Source organism: Melopsittacus undulatus, chromosome 2 (genome assembly GCF_012275295.1).
Source record: "Melopsittacus undulatus isolate bMelUnd1 chromosome 2, bMelUnd1.mat.Z, whole genome shotgun sequence".
In the NCBI taxonomy this organism is placed as follows: Eukaryota; Metazoa; Chordata; class Aves; order Psittaciformes; family Psittaculidae; genus Melopsittacus; species Melopsittacus undulatus.
In genome coordinates this window covers 15455413-15470249 of record NC_047528.1, presented here as the reverse complement: position 1 = coordinate 15470249, position 14837 = coordinate 15455413, and the positions used below count along the sequence as shown (strand labels likewise).

General features: G+C 40.6%; 1 protein-coding gene across 1 annotated transcript in view; it reads left to right on the top strand.

Moving 5' to 3' along the window:
• Positions 1-1903: 1903 nt before the first annotated feature.
• CWF19L2 (CWF19 like cell cycle control factor 2) overlaps positions 1904-14837 on the top strand; it is a 77050-nt gene continuing 64116 nt past the window's right edge. Inside the window, exons 1-2 of the mRNA XM_031049621.2 lie at positions 1904-1963; positions 14680-14799. Coding sequence (XP_030905481.2) covers positions 1904-1963; positions 14680-14799 — 180 coding nt within the window. The remainder of the gene's footprint in view (positions 1964-14679; positions 14800-14837) is intronic.

The following is a 14837-nucleotide window of genomic DNA, read 5'->3' as shown; positions in this document are numbered from 1 at the left end:
AATAAGACAAAACTTTCAGATCTGCCTGCTTCATCTGAGAAAACCCTCCTCTTGCAGGAGGAGAGAAAATAGTATTAAATTCTGTCACCCTTTCCCTTCTTGCTGACTTCAAAATTAAAGTCAGCTCTCAAAACCCCCACCAGCAGATGATCATGTTTATAAAATAGCATTCTGGGTTTTATTGTTCTTCAGTTTTTGAGATTCTACAGTGTACCTGCATTATGGTTTATCTCTTAAAACCAGGAGTACTGGAAATGTGTTTTTAAATGAAAATTTACAGTACTGCCTTATTAAGATGTGGAAGGTTACAGATATTAAGAATAACACCAAATGCTGCATATATCTAAGGACTGAGCATAGCATTAGTCAGTCCTACTGGAATGTCTTTTATATCCATCTGTTTGCTTTGTAAATGGCTCCCCAAAGGGGGTTCACGTGCTGCTTCTCCAAATGGTGCTTACAAAGCTCCATCAGTTATCATGCTCTACCTAGTGGTGATCTACAGCAGGCTTTTTTTGAGATGATATTAACTGTCATAGCATAAATTGATCAAAAATGCAAATGCAATTTACATATTTAATACCACCGTGGAGATGATGATCAAATTACCATTATCCCTTTGCAAACACACTGTCTTTGTTTGTATACTGTCCATGCAAACAGCTAACAAATTACCCAAGCACTTGCTAGACCTTTACCTGAATAATTTCTTACCAACTGTGAACACATTTGGTGTCAGACATATTAGTAATGCTCTGAGCTCATCCCAAAGAAACCATGTCTCAAATAAACATTTGCTTCACCCAAGATACAGCAGCTCTGTCAAAAACACTGTTGGCCAACTGCAACTTACAAGTGCTTGAAGGTGACTTTGAATTCCCCCCCGCCCCCCCGGGCACATCCCTGCAGCTGTGCAGAGTACTAGGTACTAGGATGCATGGTACCTGCTGTGACCTTCACCTGTGAGGCCGTGATACCCTCCACAAGCTACCTTTGGTGCTGAAGCTGTGAAGGAAGTTGGGGAAACTCTGCCCTGGGACCGACAGAGCTAGAGCTGGCCACTGCCAGAGCCTGAGGTGATACCTGGGCATAAAGGGTTAACAATGTGCCTGCTTGCTTAAGCGGTCATTGTGCTCTGCAAAGCAGAACCATATGAGTTAAAGATGCTAGAATTATAAAGCAGAATTGTAGGAGTTACAGCTGCTAGGCAGAATTGTAGTAGGTAAGATTCATAGCCTGTGTGATGAACATTTAAGACATTCTTGTTTAAATAGTATCCATAGAAAGAAAAGGAACAAAAGATAACCAGAGTAACAAAATTTACAAACTTGACAAGTTTCTGCTTTAAGATACACAAAATCAGCTTGTACCGAACCTGAGGTTTGGATAGGAGCCGAAACCCTATTGAGTCTGCATGAAAGCAAGAGGTTACTCAAGGTGATGAAGAGAAACTACAGACCTTCATCCTCACGACCCCCTAACGACCACCACCAGGAGGCACTGCGCAAGCACATCAATGGGATGAGCGCCAGAAAACTAATTATAATACTAGACGGGATTAGGTTTTACATATATATTAGGCGTGAAACAATCTCATGTTTATGTAATCATTATATGTAATATAACCAAAATGAATGGCAAAGGAAAGACGCACATGCCTTTGGAGGAGCTATCCTCATGCGCCTCAGCGCTGAATAAAGCATACCTACTTTACAACTTTAACGAGTTGTGGAGTCTATCCGCGTATCACGAGGGGCTGAGCGATCCTGCCGGGACGGCAACGGCGCCGCCTCCTCAGCCGCTGCTCCTCCGCCGTTGTCCGGGACGCCGTTTACGACAGTTTTGCGGCTTCGCTGTACGGTGGGGCTGCTGCACGGCGGTTGGCTTCCGGTGTGGAGCAGCGATGGCGTCCGGGTGTGAGAGCGAGGAGAGCCCGGCGGCACACAGGGAGCAGCGGGCAAAGGTGGGGGCACGGCACGACCCTTCCCCGGGTGCCACCTACCCCAGGCCGCGGGTGGGGCGTTCCTGTCTTGCGGAGGGCGGCCCTGGCCACTGCCTTCGGCCCGCATCGGCAGCTGGTGGAGGGGACGTCCTGGGCAGAGCCACTTCTGCCCCACCGGAGCTGGGCTGCGATACCGCGGGCTGCAGAGAGCAACGGGAACTTAGTTTTGAGTTAACCTAAGTTAATGTGTTTTGCCACTTGTAGTGGTACTGATCCGCGTGGTGTTTTACTTACTGTGTGTTTCTGTGCTTACACCTTTGGAAAGAGCCAGGGTCGATCTTCCTTACACCCTCTCTTCAGATATTTGTGTATATGTTGAGGACACCATCCCCACTGCCCAGCCTTTTCTGCTGTAAGCTGAACATCCCCAGCTCTCAGCTTTTCCTTAAATAACGCATAAAAGGTAGATTGTCCTCCTTGTCGTCCAGGCCTGTCTTTTCTAAAGAGTCAGCATCCCTCCATTACAGCTCTTCAGTCATGGAATAGTAGTAACTTGGAACAGAATTGGGACAGCTGGGTTTTGTGGAGCAGAACGTTACTTACTTGGTTATATGTTGCTGTAGAGTTAGACAAGAATTGGGAGGCCCTCACTGAGAGGTGCTTTGCTGGTAGAGTTGTGGTAACTTGGAGACTTGTGCTAACCCTGGTGCATTATATTTAAAGTGTGCCTATTTGTCACGTTTGGTACTTGTGCAGTAAGCTGCTGATTTCTTGCTCTAATTCATAGGTAGAATGAATGATAATAAAGGAAATGGCACATCAGTTAGATGATGTGACTTGTTTTGAAGTTTAAGGAGTGGAACTATGTGGAAAGAAAGTGTAAGAGAAGGACAGGCTATGGAAAAAGTATTAGGTTTTGCTGATGGTGTTTTGAGTGAAGAAGCCCAGAGTAAGCAGCAACCAAATTTTACTGGGCAAAGATATTGTCAGAAAAAAAAGCAATGGCAAAGAGGCCTGAACAGTCTGAGGCTTACGTGGTAGTGCTGGCTTTTCTCAAGGCAACACAGGAAGACAGAGAGGATTGCACAGTTGTAGAACTGTTTCCTGATGATAGAACTTTCCTTCAGTGACTTCAGAAGTATGGGGTGATCTTGCTGTACTGTGCTTCCCCCTTTTTGACAAGCAGATGAAGGGAAATTTCTCTAACTTAGTGAATAATACTATCCTGCCGAAGCTTGTTGTTGTTAAGATGTCTTTTGCTCTATGTGAACTGCTGTATGATACATTTAAGAGTGCTCCTTTGCTCAGTTCAGTCTCTTGGATGTTCAGAAAATACTCTTAACTGGAAGCAAAATGTATGTCGGACACCATTATCCTACTTAACCTTTTCATCTCGGTGCCGCTTGTACAGCAAGCTGTCTGGGACATTGCATCTCTCTTAGAATCATAGAACAGCCCTGGTTGGAAGGACCTCTGAGGATCACTGGGTCTGACATGCTGTGTAAAAGGGACCTTAGATGAGATTATCTAGTGCTCTGTTCAGTTGTGTCTTGAAAATCTCCAGTGATGGGATTTCAATCCTTGTCATCTCCTTGTGAAGAGAGAGCCTCCTTCCTCCTTATAAGTGCCTTTAAGTAATGGAATACTGTGATGAGGTCCCCTTCTTAGATGCCTCTTCTCCAGGGTGAGAAGACCTACCTCTTTCAGCCTATCCTCATGGGGCAGGTTCTCCAACCCCTTGATGATCCTCATGGCTCTCAGCCTGCCTGAGTCTTTCTTCAGTAGTGGGGACCAGTGCTGGACACAGTACTCCAGGCATGGCCTGCCAAGTAGTGATCAGAGTGGGATGTTCACATCTCTTATCTCTTCTAGTGATGCCCCTACAGATGCAGCTCAGGATTGGATTTGCTTTTGTTGCATGCTGCTGAGCCCTGCACAGCTTGTTGTCCTCCAGGAGCATCAGGTCCCTTTCAGCAAGGCTGCTTCCCAGCCACACAGGTCTGAACCTGTACTGGGCTCTTGGTTATATCATTCAAGATGCAGGACCTTGCACTTGCCTTTGTTAAACTTTATACAGTTCTAGATAGCCCATTGTTCAGTCTCTATCAATATGCCTGTAAGATGTCTCGCCCTTTTGACATGTCCACCTTGCCACCCAGTTTGGTGTCATTAGCAAACCTGGTGAGGCTGCTTTCAGTCCCATCATCCATGAAAATGCTGAGCAGTGTGGGGCCCAGTATTGATCCCTGAGGACCCTGCTTGTGACAGCCTGAGTAAAAAACATTGATAAATGATTGCTTTTTGTAAAACTTTTTCCAGTGTCAGGAGTTAGTTGAGTAGTTTATTAAATAACCATTTTCCTCTCTTCTTGTTTGCTTCTATTTGCATGAACAGCTTAACATGAAATAAAAGTGTTCTTTGAGGATGTTATTTAAAAGTTTTGGTATAACTTCCTCTTTCCAAATATCTGTGGATTTTTTTTCTTACTGTCTCTAAAATACTGTTCATTTGCAATAAGAGACGTAGCATTAAACATCTTTGAGATGGTTTAATAGTAACTGGATTGTGGTATAAAACTATGCAGTTTATGGAAAAGGCAAACAATTTGTATTTAACCTCTCATCGTGTTTAGGTAAGTCTCAATTCAGGGAGACAATAAACCAGTGAAAGGAGGTTTGGTGATAGTATGTTGGAGAAACACTGCAACAATGAGCCAGAGCTACTCTCATAGAGAAAAGATTGAAGTTGGGGTTGAGAGCACATATTCATGCAGAGGGTGTGCCGGGACAAGGGTGAAGGTTGGTGTTGGCAGAGTTGAGTTGCTACTGGAAAGCATGGTATCTTGAGTGTGGGGGCTGCACTTCTTCCTGTTAGGTTATGTTTCAAGAGCTCTTTGATGGTAATATGGCTTCATAGGTCCTAACTCTCAGTGTTAATATGCTCTTGCAGGTTTAGATGCTGCTCATCAGCCTTGTTGAAGAATATCAAAAACACTGATTTGGAGGTGTTAGGATGAAAATAAATCTGGTGTGGTGTGGTTTGTTTGCTTGTTTTTTTTCAATAGGATTTGCTTGATTACAACATATATATATAGAAGCTGTGTTGAATTTTGTGATTTTCTTTTTCTTTGAACAAGAAACAGACCATCATTGTATTGTTCAGCATATTTTTAAAATGCTGTGAATGCAAATTACTCCCAGATGGAAATCTTAAAACCATATCTGCAACTTTTGTATGATACTAAATAAAACCAAATGCAGAAGCCTTATTTTCCAGAGGAAGGCAGCCCTAATTTTCTGTATATAGCAGTAGGCTCAGAGTTGACTTTCACCCCTCAAGGGTGAGACCTGGGGAGTAAATAGCTGCATAAGTATGCTACATCATTGCTCAGACAAAAGCTAATCAAGTGTTAGAAGTTACTCGGAAACGAACAAATAACAAAGAAAATGGTTACACAGTTATATTACTGATTTTTGTATAATATCAAATAGCATACGCAGTCCATGTACCAGCATTGCAAGGAGAGCACAACAGCCTTGAGAAGGTGGGAAGAAAGGTGTCAGAGATGATTTTGGCACAGACTGTCCAAGGAAACTAAAATTTTTAAGATGGGGGAAAAATAGGCTGAAAAAAGTTAATATGAGAGAGTTGTGTTAAATCATAAGTATTACGGAGAAGGGAATAGGGTATTGCTCTCTGCTGTCTCTTTCAACACAAGAACTAGATAATATTAAGGAATTTGCAGGTAGCCAGTTTAGAGCAGATGAAATAAATGCACTTTCAGATGATGCACAGTGAACTTGTCCAGCATGTTGCAAATACTGACACTTCACGTTTATCCAGACAAGAATGAGCTAAAAGAAAAAAAATATATGTTAAAGCTTACTGTTTGAAAAGCTGCTGAGCATCAAATTGCTGGAGGGATACAGGCATATTTTGGAGATATCTCACTCTCAGTTTAACCCTGTATCCACTTTCATCTGCTTCTCTGGATATTACTAAACATTTTTGAGCTGGAATACTAGCTGTAGTTCTGAGAATGACAGAGAACTGAGAAATTCAATACAAGGAAGTGTGATGGAGTAAAATTTGTGAAGTATCAGGTACTATGGTTTTACAAATCTTTTTTTTTCGTAGAGTGTTGGAAAGGATCTTGAGGCAGTGACATGGTTTTGTATGGGATTTAATCATTAGAGGTGCTTTGTCCCTGTATCCTTAAATCATATAATGGTTTGTGTTGAAAGGGACCTTAAAGCTCATCCAGTTCCAACTGCCTGCCATGTGCAGGGACACCTTACACTAGACCAGGTTGCTTAAAAACCCATCTGACCTGGCCTAGAACACTGCCAGGGATGGGGCAGCCACAGCTTCCCTGGGAAACCTGTGCCAGTGTCTCAGCACCCACACAGAAAATAACTCAATCATAATATCTAATCTAAATCTCCCCTCTTCTCATTTAAAGCCAGTCCCCCTTGTCCTATCCCTGCTTGCTTTTATAAAAAGTCCCTCTCCAGCTATCTTGTAAGTCTGCTTTACTTAAGGGGAGGCTGCTCTGGAGAGCACTGGAGGTTGCTCTGGAGAGACTTCTCCAGGCTGTACCACCCCAGCTCTCTCAGCCTGTCAATGAGAAACTTCTTTGGTTGAACAAGACCGCTCCCAACACTGATCCCTGAGGAGCACTGCACATTACTGGTCTCCAGCTGCTCTCCAGTGTTCATCCAGCCAGTTCTTTATCCACCGAGTGGTCCACCTATCAAATTGAGGTCTCTCCAATCTAGAGACAAGGATGTCGTGTGGGACAGTGTCTAACGCTTTGCACAAGTGCAGGTAGATGACATCAACTGCTCTACCCCTGTCCATCAGTTCTGTAGCTTCTTACTGAAAGTGTGCACTCTAGAGTCTGTGTTACTTTTCCATGGTATTATCTTTCTACTTCTAAGCAACCTAAAGCTAAGTCAGACTCCATAACTTCCAGGGATTCTCTTAGGTGCATTGAGTAGCGCTGAAAAGCGCAGTAATGATCATAGAATCATAGAATAGTTAGGGTTGGAAAGGACCTTAAGATCATCTAGTTCCAACCCCCCTGCCATGGGCACGGACACCTCACAGTAAACCATATCACCCAAGGCTTCATCCAGCCTGGCCTTGAACACTGCCAGGGAGGGAGCATTCACAACCTCCCTGGTCAACCCATTCCAGTACCTCACCACACTCACAGTAAAGAATTTCTTCCTTATATACAATCTAAATCTCTGCTGTTTAAGTTTCAACCCATTACCCCTTGTCCTATCACTACAGTCCCTAATGAATAGTCTCTCCCCAGCATCCCTATAGGCCCCCTTCAGATACTGGAAGGCTGCTATGAGATCTCCACGCAGCCTTCTCTTCTCCAGGCTGAACAGCCCCAACTTTCTCAGCCTGTCTTCATATGGGAGGTGCTCCAGTCCCCTGATCATCCTCGTGGCCCTCCTCTGGACTTGTTCTAATAGTTCCATGTCCTTTTTATGTTGAGGACACCAGAACTGCACACAGTACTCCAAGTGAGGTCTCACAAGAGCAGAGTAGAGGGACAGGATCACGCTGACTTGTTGCCACCTTTTCGCCGATGGAATAACATTTCTGTCTTCCTTGAAGTTGAAAGACACTGTAACTTGCAAGGCCTAGAGCTGAATATATATATTTTTAGTATGTACAAATATATAAGGCATAGTTATATATGTAATATGTACTAATAGTTCAGACATTGTACCATTTAAACTAGCTTTGATAAAGTGGTTAAATCTTCTATATTTAGCTTAAGTAATTGATATCCTGGTTAAGTATCACGCACTTAGCAATAGTCAGTACTTAGCTAAGTTTGAACTCCATTTTTGTTTTTGATGTTCTGAACACAAGCAGGCAGGAATATCTGTCTTTTCCTCTCTGCATTCAGAAAAAGAAGCAAGCAGTAAAAGGCAAATGAAAACAACCTCCCCTTGAGGGTACTCTGCCTGAATTCTTATGCAGGAAAAAACTTGCAAATGTATTGTTAAGGGTATTTTCTTCCCTACTTCTTCCTGAGGAAGGAAAGCCAGCCCTCTTTTGAAGAAAATAGACTATTTCTGAAGTTTATGAACTCCCTAAAGATGTTAATTAGTTCATTAAAATATGTATATTATCGATAATACCAGTAAGTGAGAATGAGTTAATGTCTTAAGTGTGTTGATTTTCTCTGCTTTGCTTAGGTTACTTAGGTTAGACTGTCTGCTGCTGTAGTGGTTAACAGAACTGGGGGAAAACTACTGCAAGGCTTTAGTTTAATCTCTGTGCCTTTTTGATTATCTTGCTCGCAAAGGCAAAAAAAGATGTGCAGGGACTTTTCATATGTGGCTAATGTAGTTGAGACAGTTGCTTGGTGGTTACAGTCTTGGAAGCTCCTGCTTTTTGCTTTGGTAGAGACACTTGGGAAGCTGCATAGGTCTTTGCTTCTGATGATCCAAGAAGTTTGCAGAAATTACTGACTTTTGCACTTGTGTTTCTGGAAAGGTGAGATGTTCAGCGAAATCGCCTTAAGGGACCTTTTTATTATAAAAAATTGGAAACCATTAGTCTGTCTTCTGTTCTATAGAGTGTATATTTGGGGCATAAAAGGGAGCACTTTAACTGTGTCCTTGATAGGTAGGACAGGTAGGAGTCTGAGAGAACCTTCACTATCTCTTCAGAAGTAATTCTTCCCCAATCACCAAGCTCAGTAGAAGAATCTGGGATTAAATCACTCTTGCAGATTCCATACCCACAATAATCAAGAGATTAAATATACAGTAGATTTTGAAGCAGTTATAGAAATAGATTTCTTTAGTATCTTTTACCTTTAAAACAAGCTGAACAGAGTTGCTTCTTTTTGTTTTATGTACTAGTCATGTTTTTTTGCCAGTTACAATCTTCCACTTCTGAAGAAGAACCAAAATACTGCCCAACTCGTCTATTGAGATTTCTCTTTTAAATTTTGGGAACATATTCTTTTATTTATATCGTCTATCCTCCCAACTGCACTGGTAGAACCCAGCAGCTGGTAATGTTTATGATAATTATTAGTAATCAAATAATTAGGTGTTGATATGTAAATTGCTATTAAGCTCTAGAAATAGTGTCTTGTTTTGATGAGTGCAGTAGTTCATGACATTACTGTTTTAGCTTGCAAGTTTAGAACAAGAAAATAATTTGCTGGGTGTTTTGTTAAGTGCACAGATGTGTGCTTTTCCTAGACATGAATGCTTTTAATTAAAAATAACCCCTAATATTTCAATCTTGAATTATTCTTGCATCTGTGCTATGATGTGGTATTTCTCTCCTTTTGGGGTTGCTCTTCTGTTACTTGTTGGTTTTCACAACACTTTAACTGGAGTGTTTTTCACTTGAGGTTTTTTACTCTTTGTCCTCTGAGGGTAATGTGATTTGACCATTGCTTGTGCAGCAAATCCTGTCTTTATTTGTTAGGGATTACTGATAGATCACATGTTTCTCTTGATAGTGGTACTTACTGATTTTAAAAAGAAAAAGCTGAATGTAGCTGATAAAAGCTGATAAGACCTCACTCAGTATTTCAAATGAATAAAATATATTCTTGAAACAATGTAAAAAAATGATACCTTGGAACAGGATCATTGCACAAACAAAAAAAATGTATTTAGTTTTACTTATATAGGTTTCTGAAAAAAATTGGAGATCTGCAAGCCATTATTTTTGGAAACGTCTTGTTTGATGCTTTTGACTTAGACCTTTTCCCTTATTGTTGGTTTACACATTTTATTTTCTTTGAAAATACAACATAAAATAAAAAACCTCCAAACAACAAAGTGTATCAATATCACTGAGTTCACTGCATTTGAACTCTAAACAAAGTGTAAAGTCAGCAGGTTTTCCTGGTGAAGTACTATCAGGTATTTCCTTGTAAAAGCCTAACCATTGGGTTGATGCAGTGATCAGTTTTGCCTAGGTGATGGAATACTTTGTCAGTATTTTAGACTTCGGTTTTCAGTGGAAAATACAGAAATTAAGAGCAAAATATATCACTGGTAAAGGTTATAGAGCTGGTATTTGTGGAAATTGCTTCTGTGCTGTAATACTAAGCACCTTCCTTTTTGTTCTTTCCCTTTTAAATCCTTTATGAAGGGTTACATCCGTGACTCTCTCTGTCAAAGGGAATAAGCATGTTAGTATTACTATACTCATATCTTTGAGTGATGTTAGGAGAGTAACCAGCAGTAGCAGGTTTTCAGACTTCTGATAGAACACCTCTGTATGCATTTGTGTAAGCAACATCTTTGGTTTAACAGATAGGTAATTTTAGAAAGTGAGTGATGAAGACATGTCTTCACTGTTACCTTCTGTGAGTCCTTCCACTACAGTTTCCTCTGCCACAGGAATGGAGACATCCCATATTAATGTGAAGTATCTGTCTACAGTTTCCTAGCAGTAGTAGCTACCATAGTGTATCTGTTTATCTATTGTGTCCGCAGGTGTACCAGCAGAAACAGTTACTGCCTTCCAGATGTTTCTGACTGAAGGCTGACACCTCCTACAGTCTGCTCTTGTCTGACTGTTCTGTAATGATTATTCATCACAAGAAACTTAAGTAATTTAAGTGGTGGTCATTTCAGTGACCTGTATTCTGTGCCATTTGGCAGGTGAAAATGACAGCGGTGGCACAGCTGTGTCTGGAGGAGGTGCAGGTACAGGCAGCACTCTATTGTGATTCGAGTGGAAGCTAAGCCCTTACTTGTATTTTCACTCCTATCCTCCTTCATGAATGTAACAATAATGGGAATATTGAGGGTAGAAAAACAGTCTAAGCATTAACAAAAATAAGTGTTACTGAGAGAATTGGTATAAGAGCATCAGAACTGCAAGGGAAAGTATGCTGAGGTATCCTGAAGATAAGCACTCATGTAACCAGGGCTCCTGGTCCTGAGCTTTGGAGCGATGGAAGCTGGGAGGGTAATACAGTCCACAGCAACCTTTCTGGTAGCTGAACTAGTGAATGAGTAGAATGGATTGTATGATAGGATGGGAAGTGATCCTGAAATTAGAAAGAAAAGCTTATTGTTTAAATTTTGTGTGCCTTTTTTCGATGTCTGAATGACATCAGGTGGTAGATCTTTTGAACTTGTCTAACATTAAGCTGTTGCCAAAATGAGTTTTTTCCCCATGCTTCTTCCTCCCTGAAGTGCGCATTTTCTCCCTTGATCCTTGTATTTAAACTGGCAGCTTTGATGACCTTGCAGAGGGGCACCTTAAAAGCTTGATCTGCAGGAAGCTGCACCCTGCTGTTGATGGATTCACTGTGTCAGGGTGGTCCTTGAAGTGGCTTCCTCCGAGGCTGGAGTGCAGGGACAGGCTGGTGCAGACAAGGTGGTGGGAACACAGAAAGGGGGAGTGTGGAGGGGAGAGCTATGGGAACAGAGCCCTGACCTTCAGTGTCAGGTAGTCATTGAGCAGTTTGTTGGATATTTTTGTGGTATCATAAAGTGTTAATGAGCCTTAATATGAATTAAATGCTTAAGCTCCTGTGGGTTGAGAGATGAGAAACTATGAGAGTTGTCCTTCATAGCATAAACCAATACATTTGATAGTGGACTTACCTAGTTTTTCTTCCTTTTCAGCATGCTAGCAAGCCCTGTGTCATAAAAAACAAGTAGTATAGAAAGGTAAGGTTTGAAGCTAGTAGTGTAGACAGTTTCCCCCCCCACCCCCACCCCCTTGAAATAGTTGTGTGTGTGTGACAGAAAAGTATTCACTAACAATAAAAAATGAATATTGCAATTTGATGGTAGAGGGAGCTAGGTAGGTTTTAGAGATAGAAAGGATCAATATTGCTGATAACTTTCTAGTCTCATGTATAACTGATAATTTAGATGAAAATACAGCTTCTTTCACCTTTTAAATCTCTAGGTAACTTTTTGTTGTTTTTTTTTTTTTTCAATTTTGCATACAAATATTGTTAGGGGTCTTCTATACTTTGTGTTTTTGTCTAGGAAGAAACAAACTTTAACCTAATGCTTTTGTGTCTGTCTTTAACAGTTTGGTGGTATTCATCTTGCCCAGTCCTGTTTCAGTTACTATTCAGGAGACAATAGGCTGCAGTTTGATGATGATTTCTGATCATTCTCTGTTCTGAATATGTGTTTGTATACTTCAGCTGTAATGATGATCCACTCCTTTTGTTAGGATCATGTATCACAGTTACCTAAATAGTTGCCTGGTTTTTGTATTCTTAGATCTAATAAAAGGCATAAAATCTCCTTTTCTACCTTATTTATAATGTTAATTTAATTTCATGCAATGTATGTTTGTAACTTTAGTAACAGGAAGGAAATAGTAATTAAAAAAAATATTACTGTTATTATAGTGAAGGATAAAAGCCTGGATCTTCCTAGGCAGGCAAAGAGCAGATCAGTTGTAGACATATTGACAAGCTGAGTCTGGCCTTTATTTACAGTGTTAATAGATGTATATACCTAAGAACTGCTAAAGGGGTGGAAGGGAACTGTTTGATCAGCTGCAAGTCTTTCTCAACCAGAAGTGAAATGGAGTATTGCAGTATGCAATGAAAGCCTGCCCTTTACCCAGTGTAACTCTTGGCAATACGCTTTGCGTTTACTTGCGGAGCAAACATTTTTGGAGTCTGTTTTTGTTGCATTTTCCCATCTAGAACTATATTCAAATTCCCTTTATCTCCACGATTTCATCTCTGTGCTGTTATAAGCTTAGGTTTTGTGTATGTGTGACTTGTAGGCATTTTGTGAGGGTTATGACCTTTCACTTGAACATGTATGTTTCGTGCTCAGTTACCTAATTTTAGTCACAAGAATGTGTTTTTTTAAGACAGAAGGACCATCGTCAACTGTATGGGTTAGAACAGAGAATATCAGTTAGTGATTTCCACATGAACTTTCAAGGGTGTTGTCCCACATGGATAGATGTGTTAGCGTGGCCAGGGTTAGCCAGTGAGTTCTCTGGAACATGGGAAGGTAGCAGGAAACACCTGTATTTTTTGGAGTCCTGTGTGGTTTTGGTGACCCTATGTTATGCTCAACTAATATTTCACTCACTGAATTAAGGTCCTGCTTATTCTCTTGTTGTTTTGTTTATTTCTAAACCGGAAGACTGTTCTGATATTGGAATAAATGTCCTAATGTGCTCTTAACTCATTCTCTCTTAATCCCTGCATTTTGAATGTTAAACTGTAGTATTCACCCTTGTAGACTCTCAGCTTCGTTCTAGAGGTGGAAGTCTGTGTCTTGGCCTCTTTTTTTGAGCTAAAACTTTGGGGTGTTTTTTTTGGTGTGTATTTTTGTCCCTCTTCTCCAAAGTCCCTTCTAAAATGAAGACATCTGGGTAGCAGCCTTGCTTGCATTTCAGTGCTTTAGTTTATCAGCTGGGGCTTCTAAGAAAGTAGATGATGAGGGTTTAAAAGGGTGCTTTGTTTGGGCATAGATTTATTTTTTTGACTTTTTTTAACTTACTTTTTAGCATGTACTACTGTTCATTGAACCCTTGCAGTGTACTGGTCAGCTTCCTGCAAGCCTTGTTTTCTGTTGATATATAAGCTGCAGATCTCCTTCTTGGCTGTGTCAAAAAGAGAAAACAGGCCTGTGGCAGGGAGGCAACTGTGTTGTGCAGGGCACAGGCTTGCATCTAGTGTCTATTGCAGACAGGTAATAGCTGACTAGGAGGAAAGATTTCAACTGGTTGTCTAATTTCCTCAGATTTTGTTTGGTTTAAATACTGGTCTTTTTAAAATTGCATGTGATCTTTTGGCTTATGATTGAACACACTTACTGGTAAAACTTGGACTCTGACTTTAGTTATTAAAAAACCACAAACAAATAGCACCACAAGCAAAAATCAAAAGCAAGCTCAATCTTGCAAGACTTCTCACACAAAATTTGCGTTGTAGTAATAAAAAGTAACTTTTCTTCTGTTTAATCAGATGTGATTATTGCACTTTGGGATAGAGAGTTTTCTAATGGCAAGTTATATTTAAGCATTAAGGTTGCTTGAGAAAGTCATGTTTCTGCTGACAGTAATTGAAGGGGCTTCAGAGGCTGTAAAGTTTGTTATTTATGTGGTCTATAAAAATCCTTTTCAGGAATTGAAACTCTCTGCACGAGTATTATTTTTTTTTCAGAAGTAGTAGCATAAGTATTTCTGGTCATTAGCTCCATAATGTTCTTTTCAGAAAGGAGAGAACATTCTGCAGCCCCAAATGCTTGTTCTTTTGTACTTGCATAGTCCTTGAGAGTATTTATATGGAAGTTCCAAGTTTTGCACTGGCCGAGATACTTTCAAAGGTGATTGCGCACTAAGGTAGGTTTGCTAACTTCTCAGATTCACAGGCAGTGAACTGTGCTTTGCAGTGGAGTAATTGCCTGGAGAATTTTTTCAAAGAGAAAATCAGAAGTTCGCTATATTGTATCATGCAGTTCACAGGGTTATAAGAACAGAAGACTTCTCAGAATGAAGAACAAAAGTTTACTGTCTTCATGTCACTCTTGTTTAGGATGAATGGTTTGGGTTGGAAGGGATTTTAAAGATCATTTAGCTCCAGTCTCCTGCAATGGGCAGGGACACATTGCTCAAAGCCACATCCAACCTGGCCTTGAACACTTGCAGGGATGGGTCAGCCACAGGTTCTCTGGGCAAGCTGATTTTCTTTCACCTGGGTGGTTTACTTATTTACAAATATTTACTTGTAGGAACATTCTGTGCAGAAAAAGAAGAAAAAGGATAAGCATTCAAAAAAAACTAAGAAAGAAAAGAAAAAAAATAAGAAACAAAAATCTGAAAAGAAGGATGACTTACTCGATAGTTCTTCGGTAAGTAAGACACTTTAAAATGCTTCAGATGTTTTTAA